Source organism: Scyliorhinus canicula, chromosome 3 (genome assembly GCF_902713615.1).
Source record: "Scyliorhinus canicula chromosome 3, sScyCan1.1, whole genome shotgun sequence".
In the NCBI taxonomy this organism is placed as follows: Eukaryota; Metazoa; Chordata; class Chondrichthyes; order Carcharhiniformes; family Scyliorhinidae; genus Scyliorhinus; species Scyliorhinus canicula.
The window spans coordinates 107,789,783-107,807,789 of NC_052148.1; the positions used below are offsets into that span (position 1 = coordinate 107,789,783).

The 18,007-nt window shown below is 51.6% G+C and overlaps 1 protein-coding gene across 1 annotated transcript in view; it reads right to left on the reverse strand.

Moving 5' to 3' along the window:
• Window positions 1–4,052: 4,052 nt before the first annotated feature.
• LOC119963634 (involucrin-like) overlaps window positions 4,053–18,007 on the reverse strand; it is a 134,992-nt gene continuing 121,037 nt past the window's right edge. Inside the window, exons 3-4 of the mRNA XM_038792964.1 lie at window positions 6,125–7,687; window positions 4,053–4,109 (exon numbers count right to left, since the gene is read on the reverse strand). Of these exons, the coding sequence (XP_038648892.1) occupies window positions 4,053–4,109; window positions 6,125–7,687 (1,620 nt within the window). The remainder of the gene's footprint in view (window positions 4,110–6,124; window positions 7,688–18,007) is intronic.

The window sequence follows — 18,007 nt, forward strand, 5'->3', positions numbered from 1 at the left end:
ATTCACAATGACCGGGTTGAGTATTGATCCTGACCATTGTGGGGGAGTTCTTCGTTATCAAGGAGAAACTGGCATGAGTGAAGGAGGGCTTGTGGCACAGTGGTAGTGCCCCTACCACTGGACCAGAAGGTCTGGGTGTGAGTCCAATGCCAGGAATTGCTGGCTATGGAAGGAGCATTCAATGTGGTTCAACAGACTGAGAATTAGCTCAGAGGTCCTTCCACCAATTTCCCCACTATTCCCCAAAGGTAAAAAAAACAATATATATAGGTGTGAAGATACGCTAACAACAACTGGCATGAGTGATGTGTTTTGTCACTGTGAGGGTGCACCAACCAATGAGCCGGCAGCCTTGCAGAGAGGAGATGGAGACGGCTCTGCAGTGAGCATCTAGCCTTTCGGTGGAAGATAAACACAGTTGTCTCAGTGACACTCCATGAAGAAATCTTATGACAGAGAGGTTGCAAAAAGTGAGGTATATTTCATTGACAGAGGTAAGTGATGACTTACATAAGTGGTCACTACCTACACACCTTTGCCTATGCTTTACAATTTGACATTCTTAACCTTTCTAACCCAACAGCTATGTCTTGGTGTATCCTCAGGATCCACAGCAGAGATGGAGGCAGCCTGCTATCTGCCACACCCTGCTGTCTGAGATGAACTTGGTGGACCTCCTTTGGAGGGCTGAGAGCTGGAGGACCCTGGCCTGCTGCTGCTAGAGGGTGTTGCTGTGTGGTGGTGCCACCCTCCTTGGCTTACGGGGCTGGAGCTGTTCAGCCACAGGACGAGGGAAGTCAGATGGGTTGGACACTCCCAGAGTCTTCTGGGTGGAAGATCCCGGTGCACCAGCTGCTCCTCTGACTTCCCAATTGGGATAGAGCTGGACTGATGTCGGGAAGCCCTGCCAGCCTCTGGCGTTGGTACTCATAGATGCCACAAGTGCATGCACCATGGAGTTCACACCCTGAACCATTTAGTGCATGTCCAGTGGCATGAAATGAATGTTCTGCACCAAGGTATCCACTGTGTCTGCCACCCGCGCAGTGTTGACATGGCTGCCTCGGAGTGTCGGCACGACCTCCTCAGACAGAAGGTATTGGGACTCCTCAAGTCGGTCTTGCAATCCATGGACCAATGCGGACATCCCTTCCTAATACTCCCAACTTTGCCTTTAGAGCTCCAGCAACGGGGGAATGACTGGGTCCAGGGAAAGTCACCTGTCTGGGGCTCCAACAGTTCTCTGAGTGCAGGTTCCCTGGGATGTCCCTACCTTCACCAGGTGTGGATCAGAAGAAGTGAGGTGACCCCGAAGCCTCTACTTCTAAATTCCATCGAGATGTGTGTCTCTGCACTGGTGGAGGGGGCAGGTGAAAGCTCTGTCACCTCTTCTGTCTAAGACCAGGGTTTTTCAAAGTGCAGGTCGTGATCTGCAGATAGGTCGCGGGCGGTTGTTGGGGGGTTTCGGAATGATTGGTTGTGGCATTCCTGTGGTGGTCCCAATTGCAGGAGAGCTGCCCAATAGTCGCTACCGACTTTTAACTTGAGAATGGTGGCCGCCACTGGCTTTAAAATACAAACAAAATGAAGCTGTGTGCAGTGTTCCGGCCATAATTGGCAGCAGTGAGCAGGCCAAGTGCCCTGTATGTATGTGCTTTTGGTGCCAAATCATGTAGCAGAGCGTCTTACATTTTTTAACTGCTAGGAAGGAAGACAAGGGGACTGTGAAAATGGATTGTTTTGTTACAAGGAAGAGACAGTGAGAGACACAAACATGCAGTGTACATACTGACCAGGATCTCACATCTAAATGTACTGGAGAAAGCTGCCCTGGAGAGTCCATGGCAGCTCAGAGCAGTGCTAGTTTTAACTCTGTACAGAGGTCCAGTTCCTCTGGTGAAGACTACATTACCTACAAAGAAAAAACTCAAATCGGGAGCAAAGCAGTATAAAGATGATTCCTTGAAGTATGCTTTGTTATTGTGCCAATGCAAATCAGGATATAAAGCCCATGTGTGTCATATGTAGGGAAGTACCAGGGAATATTCAAAACTTAAAAGGGATTTGAAGACTGAATTTGTGATATTGCTGAGAATTTAGAAATCCAGCTTATTTCTCGTTTAAAGTGGGCACTGGATGAAAATACAGGGCGGGATTCTCCATAACCCGACACTGAAATCGGGATCAGCGATCGGGCGGAGAATGGCTTCCAACGCTGGATCCAGGGCAGGCGCCGGTTCGATGCTGGTTTGTGATGCTCTGTCCCCTCCAATTCAAAATCATCGGGATGCTCACCATGAGCAGTTGCTAGGCCGTTGGCGCATCATCAGCTGGCCCGCCCGCGATGTTCTTCCCTTGATGGTGCAGGCCACGTGTGGTCCCAGTGGTCAGGAACCTGGTGTGCTGGTTGTGGACAGTGCGCAGCACCATCACACTCGTCCGCGATCCGTACCTCTGGCCGGGGCTTCTGCAAGGGCTGTGGGTAGTGGTGGGCGGTGGACACGGAGTAGGCTGTGGGGTTGGGGTGGGTGGGTTGGGGTCAAGCATGGCCGGCGCCATGTTTTTCGGCACGACTGGTGCAGGTTGTCAGTCCTGTGCATGCGTGGCCCTGGACCCGCCGATTCTCCGGCCGTTTTCCACGCGCTCCATGGATGGTTCATGCAGAGCCGGTGTTAGCCCCTCACTGGTACCGGAATCGTTGAGGGATTCGGGCCAATTTTCCTGTTGTGAACCACCCACATATTCTCCATTGCCGCCGGCACATAGCCGCTGGAATGAAGAATTCCGCCCCAGATGTTTGGCACCCTAAATTTGTTGAGGATTTGCTATGCTGTCTGATATTACCAACCAGCATGACAGGCACACAGTCTTGAAGCTTTGAATAGTTACGTGGTTGGGAAGTATGGCTCGACTGGGCTCATTGCAGAAGAATCGTAAGCGATGGGGCAGCTAAAATGACTTGGAAAAACAGCGGAGTTATAATAAGGATAAAGGAAGCAGCTGGTCAGGACATTGTTTGGAGTCATTGCTTTATTCATTGTGAGACACTGGCATCAAAAAATAATTCCTTCCGATCTTGAAGTGGTGTTGAAAGGAATTGTGAAAGTTGTGAATTTAATTAAACGCAGTGTACCAGGCTTTTTGAGGCTCTGTGTTCCTATAGGGAGGCCGAGCACAGCCGTTTATTGTTCCACACAGAGGTATGTTGGCTGCCAAGGGGTGGGGTCCTTGGCAGTGTTTACGAACTGAGGTGTGAAATCCACGCTTTCCCCTCTGGCTGATTCGTTTGCTGATGAAAGTTGGATGCTAACTATGTCTTACCTGCAGACATCTTTTAAATTCTAAATGAACTGAACCTTAATTAACAAGGAAAGGATGATGATTGCTTTCAGCACAGAGAAGAAATAGATGATTAACTGACAGCTGACTCCAAATGAGGAGACTGAGTTTCTTTGCCTGACTTGTGACAGCACCTTAAAAACACGCTACAAGCCCACGAGGGTGTCAGCATTCTGGAGTAGCTTCTCCAAGGAGAATCCAGTGCTGAGTTAAAGCATTCTGTCGCTATTAACCTTCACGATGACCTACTTGTGAAAAGGCCCAACTTCTGAACCTTGCCTTCGCCTGTGATGTGGTGATCCTCAGGTTATATTACCACCAGTCAGCTCCCCCCCTCAAAGGGGAAAACAGCCTATAGTCTTCTGGAACTATGGTGACTTTATCTTTACCCTTACCTTTTCCTTACATGTGCGCGGTTGGATTTTCCGTTCTCACAAAGATGAAGATGGCACAAAGTTGAACTCTGCATCTGATGTGCGCAATGTCCTCTCCTCCTGTGAAGCTGTTTGGAATGAGATTGTGAGGACCAAGTAGGTCATCTGTCACATTAAAGGTAAGCAAAAGTGGCGTGGGTCGGGAAGATTAGCTGGCATGGGTCCTGAAGGTCGACCGGTTGGCAAATGTGGGTCCCAGGAAAAGAGCTGAAAAACACTGATCTAGACATCCAAGAGCTCTTCAGAGCTGCTGTCTGGGCTGGTGTCTAGATGGAGGTCCTAGGCTGCTATCCTGATGTTAGCCTGCAAGAGAAGGGAGATGGCATCAGTGCATGGCTGGGGAATAAGGATATAAGAGACAGAACTCACATGAGGTTGTTGAGATGGATGATTGTGCTGTGGATCCTCACTTTTTCTTTGTGCCCACCTCGCCCTCAGGTAGGAGTGGCCCTCTTCATCCCCAGCCAGTTGGAGAGCTCTCTCCTCAAAAGGCGAGAGGATTTTTAACTCTGCCATTCCTCTGCTCATCTGTGCTCTCTCTTTTTTTATTGTGAGCCAAAGGAACAAATGGGAACAAATGCTGCATGCCAGGGCAGATGGTAAGCATGTCTGGCATGTGCGGTTGATGGGTGGGAACATGGATCTGCAGGGCAGATGAGGAATGCTGTGGGAGAATGAATGGTCCCTTTAGCTGGCAGTGAGCGAGCTTCCTGTGGATATATCCTGGGTTGTGAGTGGATTTGTGGGGATGAATGAGAAGAATAATTGACCCTGGCTGTACTTCGGAGGTCATTCATCTTCTTTCTGCACTGAATGCCCATCCTCTTGTGCAGTGAGCTGGTGCTCACAAACCCTGCCACTGCCTCCCATGTAGGCTTGGTAGCCAGACTGGAGTGTTTCCTGTCTAACTGAAGGTGCAGGATGTGGCACCTCTCCCTCACAACATAAAGCATTCGGGTCAGGACACCCTCTGAAAACATGAGCAGACACCCTTGCAGCCATTCTGGCAGGATTGCTCGGGAGCGTACCACTGATAGAAGGACTCAGCTGATGGCAGGACCGGAAAATCAGATATCACTTGCCATAAAGGTGGTGTGAAACCTGTTTAAATTATTTTTCTCTGTGCCTAAAAATACGACAGGAAAAGTCGCCAATGCCACTGGCGGGGCAACACTCTGTTTTTGCACCAAGTTGACATTTAGAGCAATGTTTTCCCAAATTTTGACGATGTGTCACTTTCAGCACAAAGACTGGTGCGAATCACATCTGCCTGGCAATGGGATCCAGACCGCAATTGTTACACACTTTAAAAAAAAATTCCCTACATGAAAAATGTCATGCCTGTGGTGCAAACCGTCTAATTTGCCCACCCCAGTGATAATTTGAACACTTTAATCAAGGGGGAAACCACACTTAAATGGCTCCACAGCAATTCTCTCATTCATCCTCGGAAGATGGCAGCGAGGAAGCCAGCTGTGCGCTCCGCAGAGGGGGCCTTAACCAGAATGTTGGATGCTGTGGAGGAGGGAAGGGCAACAATCGACCCTCAGCCAGGCAGGAGACCCTCCAGCAAGATTACGAACAGAGCCACATGCCATGCCTCTGGAGAGTTTTGTCCCTCAGCTGCTTGAGATGCAAAGGCAGAGCCGGGAATACCCGGAAGGAGTGTCAGCAAAACTACTGCAACGGCAAGGTCAAAGGGAGGAGTCCCAAAACCTTCAGTCGCAGGTGATGTTGCCGGCATTCCGAGTCACCCAAGCCAACATTGCATGTGTGGCATCTACAGTGGAAAGCCTGGGGCTAGAAGCCTGATCCATGGTGTGAGATGTCCGAAGCCCTGAGCACCATGACTGAGGGCTTCAACTGTATCGTGCAGGCACTAGTGGGCATCTAGGAGTGACGTGCCAGAGGACGGCGGGGCTTCTGGATCTCATTCCAGGGATTCTGACTGGCGAGTGTTAGGGACCGGGGAGAGAAGTGAGCCCCTTGTCACTTGTTCCCGTGCTGAGAGCTCTGACACCTGAGGCTGAATCCCAGTCTTGAGTTTGAGACTGTGAGGATTTGATGTTGCTCAGGGTTAAGCTTTGAGGGCCAATTTATGTCACTATTATGAATCTCAGGAATGTAACCACCGCCAATGGTGACACCCCCCACCCACCCCGACCCACCCCGTTGTTAAACCCTTCTGTCCCCAAAAGCATTCTCTTTCTCTCACCTCCCCCCCAACTCACCTGACCCCCCCCCCCCCCCCCCCCCCCCCCCGCAGACCTCCCGACCCCACACCGGAGCTGCACAGCGATCTATCCCCTTGGACTCTCTGGTGCTGGGTGGAGACAGTGGTGCTCACCTACGTCCTCCCTCTCTGAGGTCATGGTGCCTCCGTCCTCCCTCTCTGAGGTCACGGTGCCTCCTTCCTCCCTCTCTGAGGTCATGGTGCCTCCTTCCTCCCTCTCTGAGGTCACGGTGCCTCCTTCCTCCCTCTCTGAGGTCACGGTGCCTCCTTCCTCCCTCTCTGAGGTCACGGTGCCTCCTTCCTCCCTCTCTGAGGTCACGGTGCCTCCTTCCTCCCTCTCTGAGGTCATAGTGCCTCCTTCCTCCCTCTCTGAGGTCACGGTGCCTCCTTCCTCCCTCTCTGAGGTCATGGTGCCTCCTTCCTCCCTCTCTGAGGTCTTGGTGCCTCCGTCCTCCCTCTCTGAGGTCATGGTGCCTCCGTCCTCCCTCTCGAAGGTCTTGGTGCCTCCTTCCTCCCTCTCTGAGGTCATGGTGCCTCCGTCCTCCCTCTCTGAGGTCATGGTGCCTCCTTCCTCCCTCTCTGAGGTCACGGTGCCTCCTTCCTCCCTCTCTGAGGTCATGGTGCCTCCTTCCTCCCTCTCTGAGGTCACGGTGCCTCCTTCCTCCCTCTCTGAGGTCATGGTGCCTCCTTCCTCCCTCTCTGAGGTCACGGTGCCTCCTTCCTCCCTCTCTGAGGTCATGGCGCCTCCTTCCTCCCTCTCTGAGGTCATGGTGCCTCCGTCCTCCCTCTCTGAGGTCATGGTGCCTCCGTCCTCCCTCTCTGAGGTCATGGTGCCTCCTTCCTCCCTCTCTGAGGTCACGGTGCCTCCTTCCTCCCTCTCTGAGGTCATGGTGCCTCCGTCCTCCCTCTCTGAGGTCATGGTGCCTCCGTCCTCCCTCTCTGAGGTCATGGTGCCTCCTTCCTCCCTCTCGAAGGTCTTGGTGCCTCCGTCCTCCCTCTCTGAGGTCATGGTGCCTCCTTCCTCCCTCTCGAAGGTCTTGGTGCCTCCGTCCTCCCTCTCTGAGGTCATGGTGCCTCCTTCCTCCCTCTCGAAGGTCTTGGTGCCTCCGTCCTCCCTCTCTGAGGTCATGGTGCCTCCTTCCTCCCTCTCGAAGGTCATGGTGCCTCCTTCCTCCCTCTCTGAGGTCATGGTGCCTCCTTCCTCCCTCTCGAAGGTCATGGTGCCTCCTTCCTCCCTCTCTGAGGTCACGGTGCCTCCTTCCTCCCTCTGTGAGGTCATGGTGCCTCCGTCCTCCCTCTCTGAGGTCATGGTGCCTCCTTCCTCCCTCTCGAAGGTCTTGGTGCCTCCGTCCTCCCTCTCTGAGGTCATGGTGCCTCCTTCCTCCCTCTCGAAGGTCATGGTGCCTCCTTCCTCCCTCTCTGAGGTCATGGTGCCTCCTTCCTCCCTCTCGAAGGTCATGGTGCCTCCTTCCTCCCTCTCTGAGGTCACGGTGCCTCCTTCCTCCCTCTGTGAGGTCATGGTGCCTCCTTCCTCCCTCTCTGAGGTCATGGTGCCTCCTTCCTCCCTCTCGAAGGTCATGGTGCCTCCTTCCTCCCTCTCTGAGGTCACGGTGCCTCCTTCCTCCCTCTGTGAGGTCATGGTGCCTCCTTTCTCCCTCTCGAAGGTCTTGGTGCCTAGTTCCTGTTTTTAAAAAGCAGTAGTGATTTGCAGTGGCGTTACATCATGGCTGGTGGTTGGGAAGATTTGATGAGGACTGAAGATGCAACGTCAAGCCCACTAAGTCGATGAAAATGCATTCAAAATTCAAGCTAATCAGGTTTGTGCCCTTCCTGGATGTGAAGCTGATCGTGTTATTGGAGGGGAGCTGGGAAGATTGCAATCTAAAACCTCGCTGGTGAAAATCCTGTTTTTGGCCTCTTTCAAGATTGACAAGCCATTAAGTGATTTGTGCCTACTTGGGAAAATCAGACAATTCCACTCCTTATGTCTTTTGCCTCCAGTTCTTTTAAACTGCCTTTGTGCTGTTGTGTTTTCTTCAGACAGCGCTTAAAGATTACATGGGACAAACATGATTGCCTTCCATGTGACTCCTCAGAATTTCAGTGCCTTTTCCAAATATGGTAATAGTTTTGTGTTGATTAACCATGTCCGAGCTTATTGTCTGAAGACAACCATTCTGAGCGAGGGGTGGGGGTTAAAACAATCACCTTCTTTACATCAAAAAAGACGTATTTGATGTGACCATCAATTCACTCGGAACACGATTGGTAGTAAACTGTAGTTTTAATAGACTTACAACTGAGCCTGCCTGTGACCAGAAGAACTAAATGCAGGCTCACATGGCTGCAGCACTTTATACTTCCGATAGTGGGAGGGACCATGGGCGGAGCCGAGGGTGGAGCCCTGTACAAACTCCTAATCTCCCCCTGTGGGCAGAGCCGCGCAACGGTTCAGACAGAGCCCACAAGGACACAATACAATACAGTAGACACAATACAATACGGTGTGAATTACATTTCACCACATACACCCCCTGTAAAAAAAATCAAGTCCGGCGGGGGTGATGGGTCTACAGGTTGAGCCGGTCCGGTGGCCGAGTCGTCCTTTGGGATCGGCGGAGCACCGGGGTTGCAGCTTCTTCGGGTGATTGGGTGGTGACGGTCGGTGTGTATACGGGGGTGGATTCCGGGGGTGTTTCGGTCCGAGCTCCGTTCCTGACCAGTGTGACGGGCGTAGGGGGCACAAGAAAACTATAGGCGTGGGGGCTCAAGGCGTGAAGGGTTGGGTGGGGTGTAGTGTGAGGGGTACCTGGGCGGTGGTGGTGGTGGTGGAGGATCCTGCAGGCACCAGGTCCCGGAGGGAAACGGTGCCCTGACGGCCGTCGGGGTATTCAATGAAGGTGTAGTGGGGGTTCGAGTGAAGCAGTAGTACTCTCTCTACTAGTGGGTTCGTTTTGTGTGTCCGGACGTACTTCCGGAGAACTTGGCTCGGTGTCCTCAACCAAGATGAGAGCGAAGCCCCGTGGTAGTGCCCCTAGGGAAAACAAATAGTCGCTCATGAGGGGTCTGGTTAGTGGCAGTGCACAGGAGGGACCTAATTGCATGGAGCGCGTCGGGGAGGACCTCCTGCCAATGGGAGGTCGGGAGATTCCTGGACCGGTGGGTCAGTAGAACGGTCTTCCAGACCGTCGCGTTCTCCCTCTCCACCTGCCCGTTACCCCTGGGGTTATAGCTGCTCGAGGCAATGCCCTTGTTGAGCAGGTACTGATGCAGCTCGTCGCTCATGAAGGACGAACCCCTGTCGCTATGTACATAGCTGGGGAAATCGAACAGGGTGAAGACACTGTGTAGGGCTCTGATGACTGTGTGGGAGGTCATATCGGGGCACGGGATGGCAAAGGGGAAGCGGGAGAATATGTCTATGACGTTGAGGAAGTACACATTTCAATTGGTCGAGGGGAGTGGCCCTTTGAAATCGATGCTCAGGCGTTCAAAGGGCTGGGAAGCCTTTACCAGGTGGGCCTTGTCTGGTCTATAGAAGTGAAGTTTGCACTCTGAGCAGATCGGGCAATCCCTGGTTATGGCTTTTACCTCCTTGGTGGAGAAAGGCAGATTTTGGGCTTTGACGTAGTGGGCGAGCCGTGTGACCCCCGGGTGGCAAAGGTCGTTGTGGATAGCCTTAGGCGGTCACCTTGCGCGCTGGCGCATGTGCCGTGGGACAGGGCATCTGGGGGCTCGTTGAGCTTCCCTGGTCGATATATGATGTCATAATTATAGGTGGAGAGTTCGATCCTCTACCTCAAGAATTTATCGTTTTTTATTTTGCCCCTTTGCGAGTTGTCGAACATGAAGGCAACCGATATTTGGTCGGTGATGAGGGTAAACCTCCTACCTGCGAGGTAGTGCCTCCAGTGCCGTACGGCTTCCACAATGGCTTGAGCTTCCTTTTCGACTGAGGAGTGTCGAAGTTCCGAAGCGGAGAGGGTTCGGGAGTAGAAAGCTACTGGATTGGATTGGATTGGATTAGATTGGATTTGTTTATTGTCACGTGTACCGAGGTACAGTGAAAAGTATTTTTCTGCAAGCAGCTCAACAGATCATTCAGTACATGGGAAGAAAAGGGAATTGAACAGAATTCAAGAAAATACATGAGAATACATAATAGGGCAACACAATATATACAATGTACCACATAAGCATTGGCATCGGATGAAGCAGACATGGGTGTAGTGTTAATGAGGTCAGTCCATAAGAGGGTCATTTAGGAGTCTGGTGACAGTGGGGAAGAAGCTGTTTTTGAGTCTGTTCGTCCGTGTTCTCAGACTTCTGAATCTCCTGCCCGATGGAAGAAGTTGGAAAAGTGAGTAAGCCGGGTGGGAGGGATCCTTGATTATGCTGCCTGCTTTCCCCCGGCAGCGGGAGGTGTAGATGGAATCAATGGATGGGAGGCAGGTTCGTGTGATGGACTGGGCGGTATTCACGACTCTCTGAAGTTCCTTGCAGTCCTGGACCGAGCAGTTGCCATACCAGGCTGTGATGCAGCCCGATAGGATGCTTTCTATGGTGCATCTGTAAAAGTTGGTAAGGGTTAATGTGGACATGCGAATTTCCTTAGTATCCTGAGGAAGTAAAGGCGCTGTTGTGCTTTCTTGGTGATAGCGTCGATGTGAGTGGACCAGGATAGATTTTTGGTGATGTGCACCCCTAGGAATTTGAAACTGCTCACCATCTCTACCTCGGCTCCGTTGATGCTGACAGGGGTGTGTACAGTACTTTGCTTCCTGAAGTCGATGACCAGCTCTTTAGTTTTGCTGGCATTAAGGGAGAGATTGTTGTCGCTGCACCACTCCACTAGGTTCTCTATCTCCCTCCTGTATTCAGACTCGTCGTTATTCGAGATCCGGCCCACTATGGTCGTATCGTCAGCAAACTTGTAGATGGAGTTGGAACCAAGTTTTGCCATGCAGTCGTGTGTGTACAGGGAGTAGAGTAGGGGGCTAAGTACGCAGCCTTGCGGGGCACCGGTGTTGAGGACTATTGTGGAGGAGGTGTTGGTGTTCATTCTTACTGACTGTGGTCTGTTGGTCAGAAAGTCAAGGATCCAGTTGCAGAGTGGAGAGCCAAGTCCTAGGTTTTGGAGCTTTGATATGAGCTTGGCTGGGATTATGGTGTTGAAGGCGGAGCTGTAGTCAATAAATAGGAGTCTGATGTAGGAGTCCTTGTTTTCGCGATGCTCTAGGGATGAGTGTAGGGCCAGGGAAATGGCGTCTGATGTGGACCGGTTGCGACGGTATGCGAATTGAAGTGGGTCAAGGCGTTCCGGGAGTATGGAGGTGATGCGCTTCATGATCAGCCTCTCGAAGCACTTCATTACAACTGACGTCAGGGCCACCGGGCGGTAGTCATTGAGGCGCGTTGCCTGGTTCTTCTTTGGTACCGGTATGATGGTGGTCTTCTTGAAGCAGGTGGGGACCTGGGAGTGGAGTAGGGATAGGTTAAAGATGTCTGTGAAAACCTCTGCCAGCTGGTCCGCGCAGGCTCTGAGTGCCCGTCCAGGGATCCCGTCCGGGCCCATTGCCTTCCGTGGGTTCACTTTCAGGAAGGCCGATCTGACTTCGGAAACTGTGATGGTGGGTATGGGTGAATTATGGGTTGCTGGGGCACTCGATAGCGGATTGTTGGTTACCTGCTCAAACCGAGCATAGAATGCATTAAGTTCATCGGGGAGGGGTGCACTGCTGCCAGAGATACTGCTCGGCTTCGCTTTGTAGCCCGTTATGTTGCTTAGTCCTTGCCACAACCGCCGAGAGTCTGTCTGTGACTCTAGTTTAGTTTGATATTCTCTCTTGGCATCTCGGATGGCTTTGCGGAGGTCGTACCTGGATTTCTTGTATAGGACAGGGTCGTCTGCCTTGAACGCCTCAGATCTGTCCTTCAGTAGGGAGTCAATCTCGCGGTTGAGCCATGGTTTCCGGTTGGGGAACGTACGTACTGCTTTCTTTGGCACGCAGTCGTCCACACATTTGCTGATGAAGTCTGTGACGGTGGTGACATACTCATTTAAGTTAGTCGCTGAGTTCTTAAATATGGACCAGTCCACTGTCTCCAAGCAGTCACGTAAGAGCTCTTCTGTCTCCTCGGACCAGCACTGCACAACCTTCTTAGCTGGATTCTCCCGCTTGAGTTTCTGCTTGTAAGCCGGGAGAAGGAGCACAGTCTTATGGTCTGATTTTTCCAAAGTGCGGTCGGGGGATGGAACGGTAGGCGCCCTTGATTTTTGAGTAGCAGTGGTCAAGAGTGTTGTCGCCCCGGGTGGTACAGGAGATGTGCTGGTGGAATTTTGGCAGTACACTCTTGAGGTTGGCTTTGTTGAAGTCTCCGGCCACAATGAACAGGGCCTCCGGGTGTTCTGTTTCATAGTTGTTTATGACTGTGTACAGTTCATCCAGCGCCTTCCTCACTTCTGCCTGGGGTGGGATGTAGACCGCTGTGATAATGGCTGAAGTGAACTCACGTGGAAGATAGTATGGGCGGCACTTTACGGTCAAGTATTCCAGGTCTGGGGAGTAGTAGGTCGCCAGGGTCACCACATCCAAGCACCAGGAGGAGTTGATGAGGAGGCAAACCCCTCCACTCTTCGCTTTGCCTGAAGATGCCGTGCGGTCCGCTCGGTGAATAGAGAAGCCTTCAGGTTGTATGGCACAGTCCGGTGAGGCGGGGGTGAGCCATGTCTCTGTGAAACAGAGCACACAGCAGTCTCTTACTTCCCTCTGAGAGGTAAGTCTGGCGTTAAGTTCATCCAGCTTGTTTTCAATCGCTTGGACGTTTGCCAGGAGTATGCTGGGGAGAGAGGTCTTGAAACCGCATTCCTTCAGTCTAACCTGCAGACCGCTGCGTTTCCCTCGCTTTCTCGGTCGGCGGCTGCTGCTGGATGATCCTGGGATCTGATGGGAGACGTCTGCCCTTGTGGAAGGTAGGTGGTTGCGTCTGGCGAGGTCCAGGGCGCTGTTTACATTTCCGGGGTCGCGTCTGGCAGGGCCCCGGGCGCTGGTTGAGGTAGTGGGGTTGCTGGGGGGGGTGAGTTTGCGATCCGGATGGGTCCCGGCGTTCTGCGTGCGCGGGAATACCTTGCAGCGTGTTCGGGTCCTCGAGCGCAGTCTCCGTTGTTTCTGGGGTCCTGGGTCGTGGGCAGGGGCTTCCTGGGGCAGATTGGGCTAGGTCCCATGGTCTGTTCCCTTCCTGGGCGCTCCTGGGGTCGGATCTTGAAGTCGGCACGGTTGGGCCTTCATGTGGATTTTTCTTTCTTCCATCACCAGGTAGGTCGGGTTGCTGGGCGGGCCTCTCCGGGTTGGGTCGCTGGGCGGGTCTCTCGGGGTCGCGTTGAGCCGTGTCTTGCCATCGGGGGTCGGGTCGGGATCTCCGGGGACAAGGCCGGGCGATCCGGGGGCTGGCGTCGGTTGTTAGGCCGGGTTTGGAGCTCCGAAGCTCGGGTCGGCTCCAAATCGAGGTCGGGGCTTCACTTCCGGTTTGGGCCCGATCTTCTTCCAGGTCACGGAGGTCAGGTCGGGTCGGGTCACAAGGTCTCCAAGGGACTCGGAGGATCTTCAAGCCTGCAAGAGAAGATAAAAGAGAGAGGTTAGTAATAATGTTAGCTTTAGAATTAATTTTTAAAAGGTTAGAACGAGTATAAATAAGGTTAAAAGTGGATCTGTTGGGGAGAGCCTGCAGAGAGTCGCCTCGCTCCGGCGCCATCATCAAGATGCTGATGATGCATCTTGTCTCTCTGCCAAGTCTCCCTGCCTGGTTCAGAGTGGCGGCGATAGCGACCTCTGAGGCGTCGCTCTCCACTTGGAAGGGGACAGATTCATCCACCGCCCGCATGGCAGCTTTGGCGTTGTCCTCCTTGATGCAGTTGAAGGCCTGGCGCGCCTCAGCTGACAGTGGGAAGAGTGTGGTCTTAAATAGTGGGTGGGCTTTGTCCGCATACTGTGGAACCCACTGGGCGTAATAAGAGAAGAATCCCAGGCACCTCTTGAGGGCCCTGGGACAATGAGGGGGAGGGAGTTGTAAGAGGGGGCGCATACGGTCCGGGTCGGGTCCCAGGATTCCGTTTTCCACGACATAGCCGAGGATGGCTAGTCTGGTAGTGCAGAAAACGCATTTCTCTTTATTGGAGGTGAGATTGCGTTTCTGGGCGGTTTGGAGAAATCGGTGGAGGTTGGCGTTGTGGTCCTGCTGATCATGGCCGCAGATGGTGACATTGTCCAAGTACGGAAACGTGGCCCGCAGCCCGTACTGGTCCACCATTCGGTCCATTGCTCGTTGGAACACCGAGACCCCATTTGTGACGCCAAAGGGGACCCGGAGGAAATGTAAGAGGCAGCCATCTGCCTCGAACGCCGTGCAGTGGCGGTCCTCCGGGCGGATTGGGAGCTGGTGGTAAGCAGACTTTTAGAACAGTACAGCAAAGAACAGGCCCTTCGGCCCTCGATGTTGTGCCGAGCAATGATCACCCTACTCAAGCCCACGTATACCTATCCCAGTAACCCAACAACCCCCATTAACCTTCAGATCCACCGTGGAGAATATGCGGTATTGGGCGATCTGGTTGACCATGTCTGCAATTCTGGGGAGGGGGCACGCATCGAGGTGCGTGAACCGGTTAATGGTCTGGCTGTAATCAACCACCATCCGGAACTTTTCCCCGGTCTTGAACGACCACCACCTGAGCTCTCCAGAGGCTGTTACTGGCCTCTATGACTCCCTCACGTAGGGCGGTGGCTGGTCGGGGGTCCACGATGGGGTCGCTTGGTCCGCGGGGAATGAGTTTAGACTGCAGAAAGTGACCTCCATAGTAGTTCCTAGCTCTACCGTGTCCTCCAAGTTCTGGGCCCCTTTCTCGAGTAGTCGCTGGCGCACATAGTTAGACCGGAGCCCCGCAACGTACACATCACAGACAGCGAGTTCCATATGCCGGGAGGCAGTTACAGCCTGAAAGTTGAATTCCCGAGCAAGGGTTTTTAAGTCGCGTAGGAAGTCCTCTAGCGACTATGCGGGGTGCTGTCGGCGGCTAGTGAAAATGTGCCGCGCGTAGACCTCATTTACCGGCCGCACGTACAATCGGTCGAGCATAGCGAGGGCCTCAGTATAGGAGTCGGTACAATTGAGTTGTGTAGAGATGCGATGGCTCACCTGTGCGAGCAGTATGCTGAGTTTCTGCTCCTCTTTAGTCTCGGAGATGGTCGGTGCAGCCAGGTAGGCCTTGAAACATCGAAGCCAGTGTAGAAAAATTTCCTTCGCCTCTGCAGCCTGCGGGTTGAGTTCTAGTCGATCAGGTTTGAGGGCTGATTCCAGTGGTAGTTTTCTTAAGTCTATTAAATTGATGTGACCATCAATTCACTCGGAACATGATTGGAAGTAAACTGTGGTTTTAATAGACTTACAACTGAGCCTGCCTGTGACCAGAAGAACTGAGGGCAGGCTCACACGGCTGCAGCACATTATACTTCCGGTAGTGGGAGGGGCCATGGGCAGAGCCATGGGTGGAGCTAAGGGTGGAGCCCTGTACAAGCTCCTCATCTCCCCCTGTGGGCAGAGCCGCGCAACGGCTCACAGACAGAGCCCACAAGGACACAATGCAATATATTAGACACAATACAATACAGTGTGAATTACATTCACCACAGTATTCAATTCAGGAAATTCTTTAGATGGTCTCAGGATATATGTAATTGGCATCTTTTTGTCTGGAATGTGCCCTTTTGTCTGTTTTAGACTGTGTGGTGGTTTTTGAATAGATAGGGCTGATCATCTAACCTTCAGCAGCCATCTTTGCGGTAGCACCTGGTTCATTTTAAAAACTAACAGTAAATTTCAATAAGTCCACATTTAATAAGGTTTGTATCTTAAAAGTTAGGAATATGGGGCTGGATTCTCCGCACCCTGATGCCGAAATCGCGGCCGGTGCCGGGGCGGAGAGTCCATTTTCCCGCATGGAATCGGGACCGGTGCTGGTTCCCCGATTCTCCGGGCCCCGAAAAGCAGCGTACTTCGCTGCATATCCCCTACCTGCGGCCATTGCTGGAGACCCGCTCCGCCATTCTCCGCTCCAGACCAGCTGAAGTCCCGATGGCGTGGATCTAACATGGTCCTGCCGGTCGGGATGCTAGCATGGCGACTGCGGACTCAGTCCGCGGCCACCCTGATCGTGGGCAGACCGATCGGAGGGGGGGGGGGGTCTCATACGGGGCAGGGCAATTTTTTGGGGGGGGGGGGCGGTCCGGTCGGGAAAGTGGCCGATTGGGAGCACTATGTTTAAGGTCCAGGTCCGCGGTCTGAGTCCGCCATGGAGCATGGCGCAGCTGCTGGAGGCCGCCGCCGTGCGCATGCGCGCCCTCTGACCCGGAAGTGCGGGGGCCCATATCGGTAGCAAAAGCTGCTATTCTTACGATTGTTCACTGCTCGCCCCCTGCAGGGCTATGAATATGTGGCCCTTTCACGCCAGTTTTTCTGGCTTGAAAGACCTTTATTTTTACGATGGCGTGGGGACATAATCCCCAAAACAGAGAATCCAGCCCATGATATATCTTTATTCAGCAGATAAACTAAAAAGTTAAAAATTGCATTGTACAAGTTGGCATTGAATGAGTAGAAAAAGGACACATTTCTGTATGAAATCAGATAATCAACTTTATTATTCTCATGACTTTCTTTTGAAAGTCTGAAGGTAGCATAATTTAATTTTGTTTCCTTCACCTTTAACATCAGCAGTGGATACAGACATTAAGATAGAACAAGCTCATGAAGCAATTATATATTACAGTGGAACTTACAGAATTTTTTGTTCCCAAAGTTTAATCATTTCTTGAAAGTTATTTTTCTTTTGAAAGCTGTATGACATACTGTACAAACGCTGATGGAATTGAGATTCTAATACATCACTAATATTGGGAAATGTAGATAGCCCACTCTACATGTTATTCATGGCTTCAACAGCAACAAAAATGTGAACAAATTCAATCTGCTTCATATTGGGCAAGCAACCTGTGTTAAAATGCACTTAACACTAAGAATATTTTTCTCTGCAAAACAATGAAGAGATGCAGAATGTGGAAAACAGAAAATTCACTGGTCCATTTGGAAGTCATTTTGTATGTTTGGGAATGACTGTTACTTTTCCATAGACCACAATAATATTTAAAATGAGCATGCAAAAATGGTACTTCACAATTAAAAGTATTATTTGTCTGACTGCAATTTTACAGTCTGTGTTTTGGTCTCATTTTATTTTAAATTTGGTTAATTTCACAATCCCTCAGTTGACACAGATGTTATCCTTTTGTTTTCTGTGGAGATTTTAATAACAACTGCACTCCGCTTTCTTTATAACAATTCTCATGAATTGAAGAATCATTTATTCCTGTGGTAAGTGCAGAATGTCATCCTCCCCAAAACAACGATCTTCCTAAAATGGACAGTCTGCCCTCTCAGTGCCATTATCATGTCTTGTCTACGACTCCAAACAACTCTGTATTTAATTAAGTGTGGATTTGCTTGTTACTTTCTTTTATATTTATTTGTTTTCGTCCGCTCCAAGTCGGCCTGTTGTTTTTGGGATACAAACTAATGATGTACTTATACAGAAATCCTTATGGCTAACATAATAGTTTTAGTCTAAATTCGTATAGTTGCTGCACCCATTTTCCAGTGCAGAATTAGCACTTAAATATCCAACATGGTACCTGTGCGATCATTCTGAATCGGGTGTATGATAACAAGCCATTTGGAACAACTGGTTCATAAGCATCCAGGATAGACAATGATGATGGCACCTCGAGAGCTGACTGTCCATTTTAGGCGACATCATTGCCATGGGCGGAATTACTTTTTGGCAAATCTGCCTATTAGAATGAGACAGTAAGCCTTACTCTAACTTGCAGAATCCCGAGGTACCTGAGGCTTTGGGATTCAATCCCTTTGCCTCAGGGACCTTGGGCGAGAC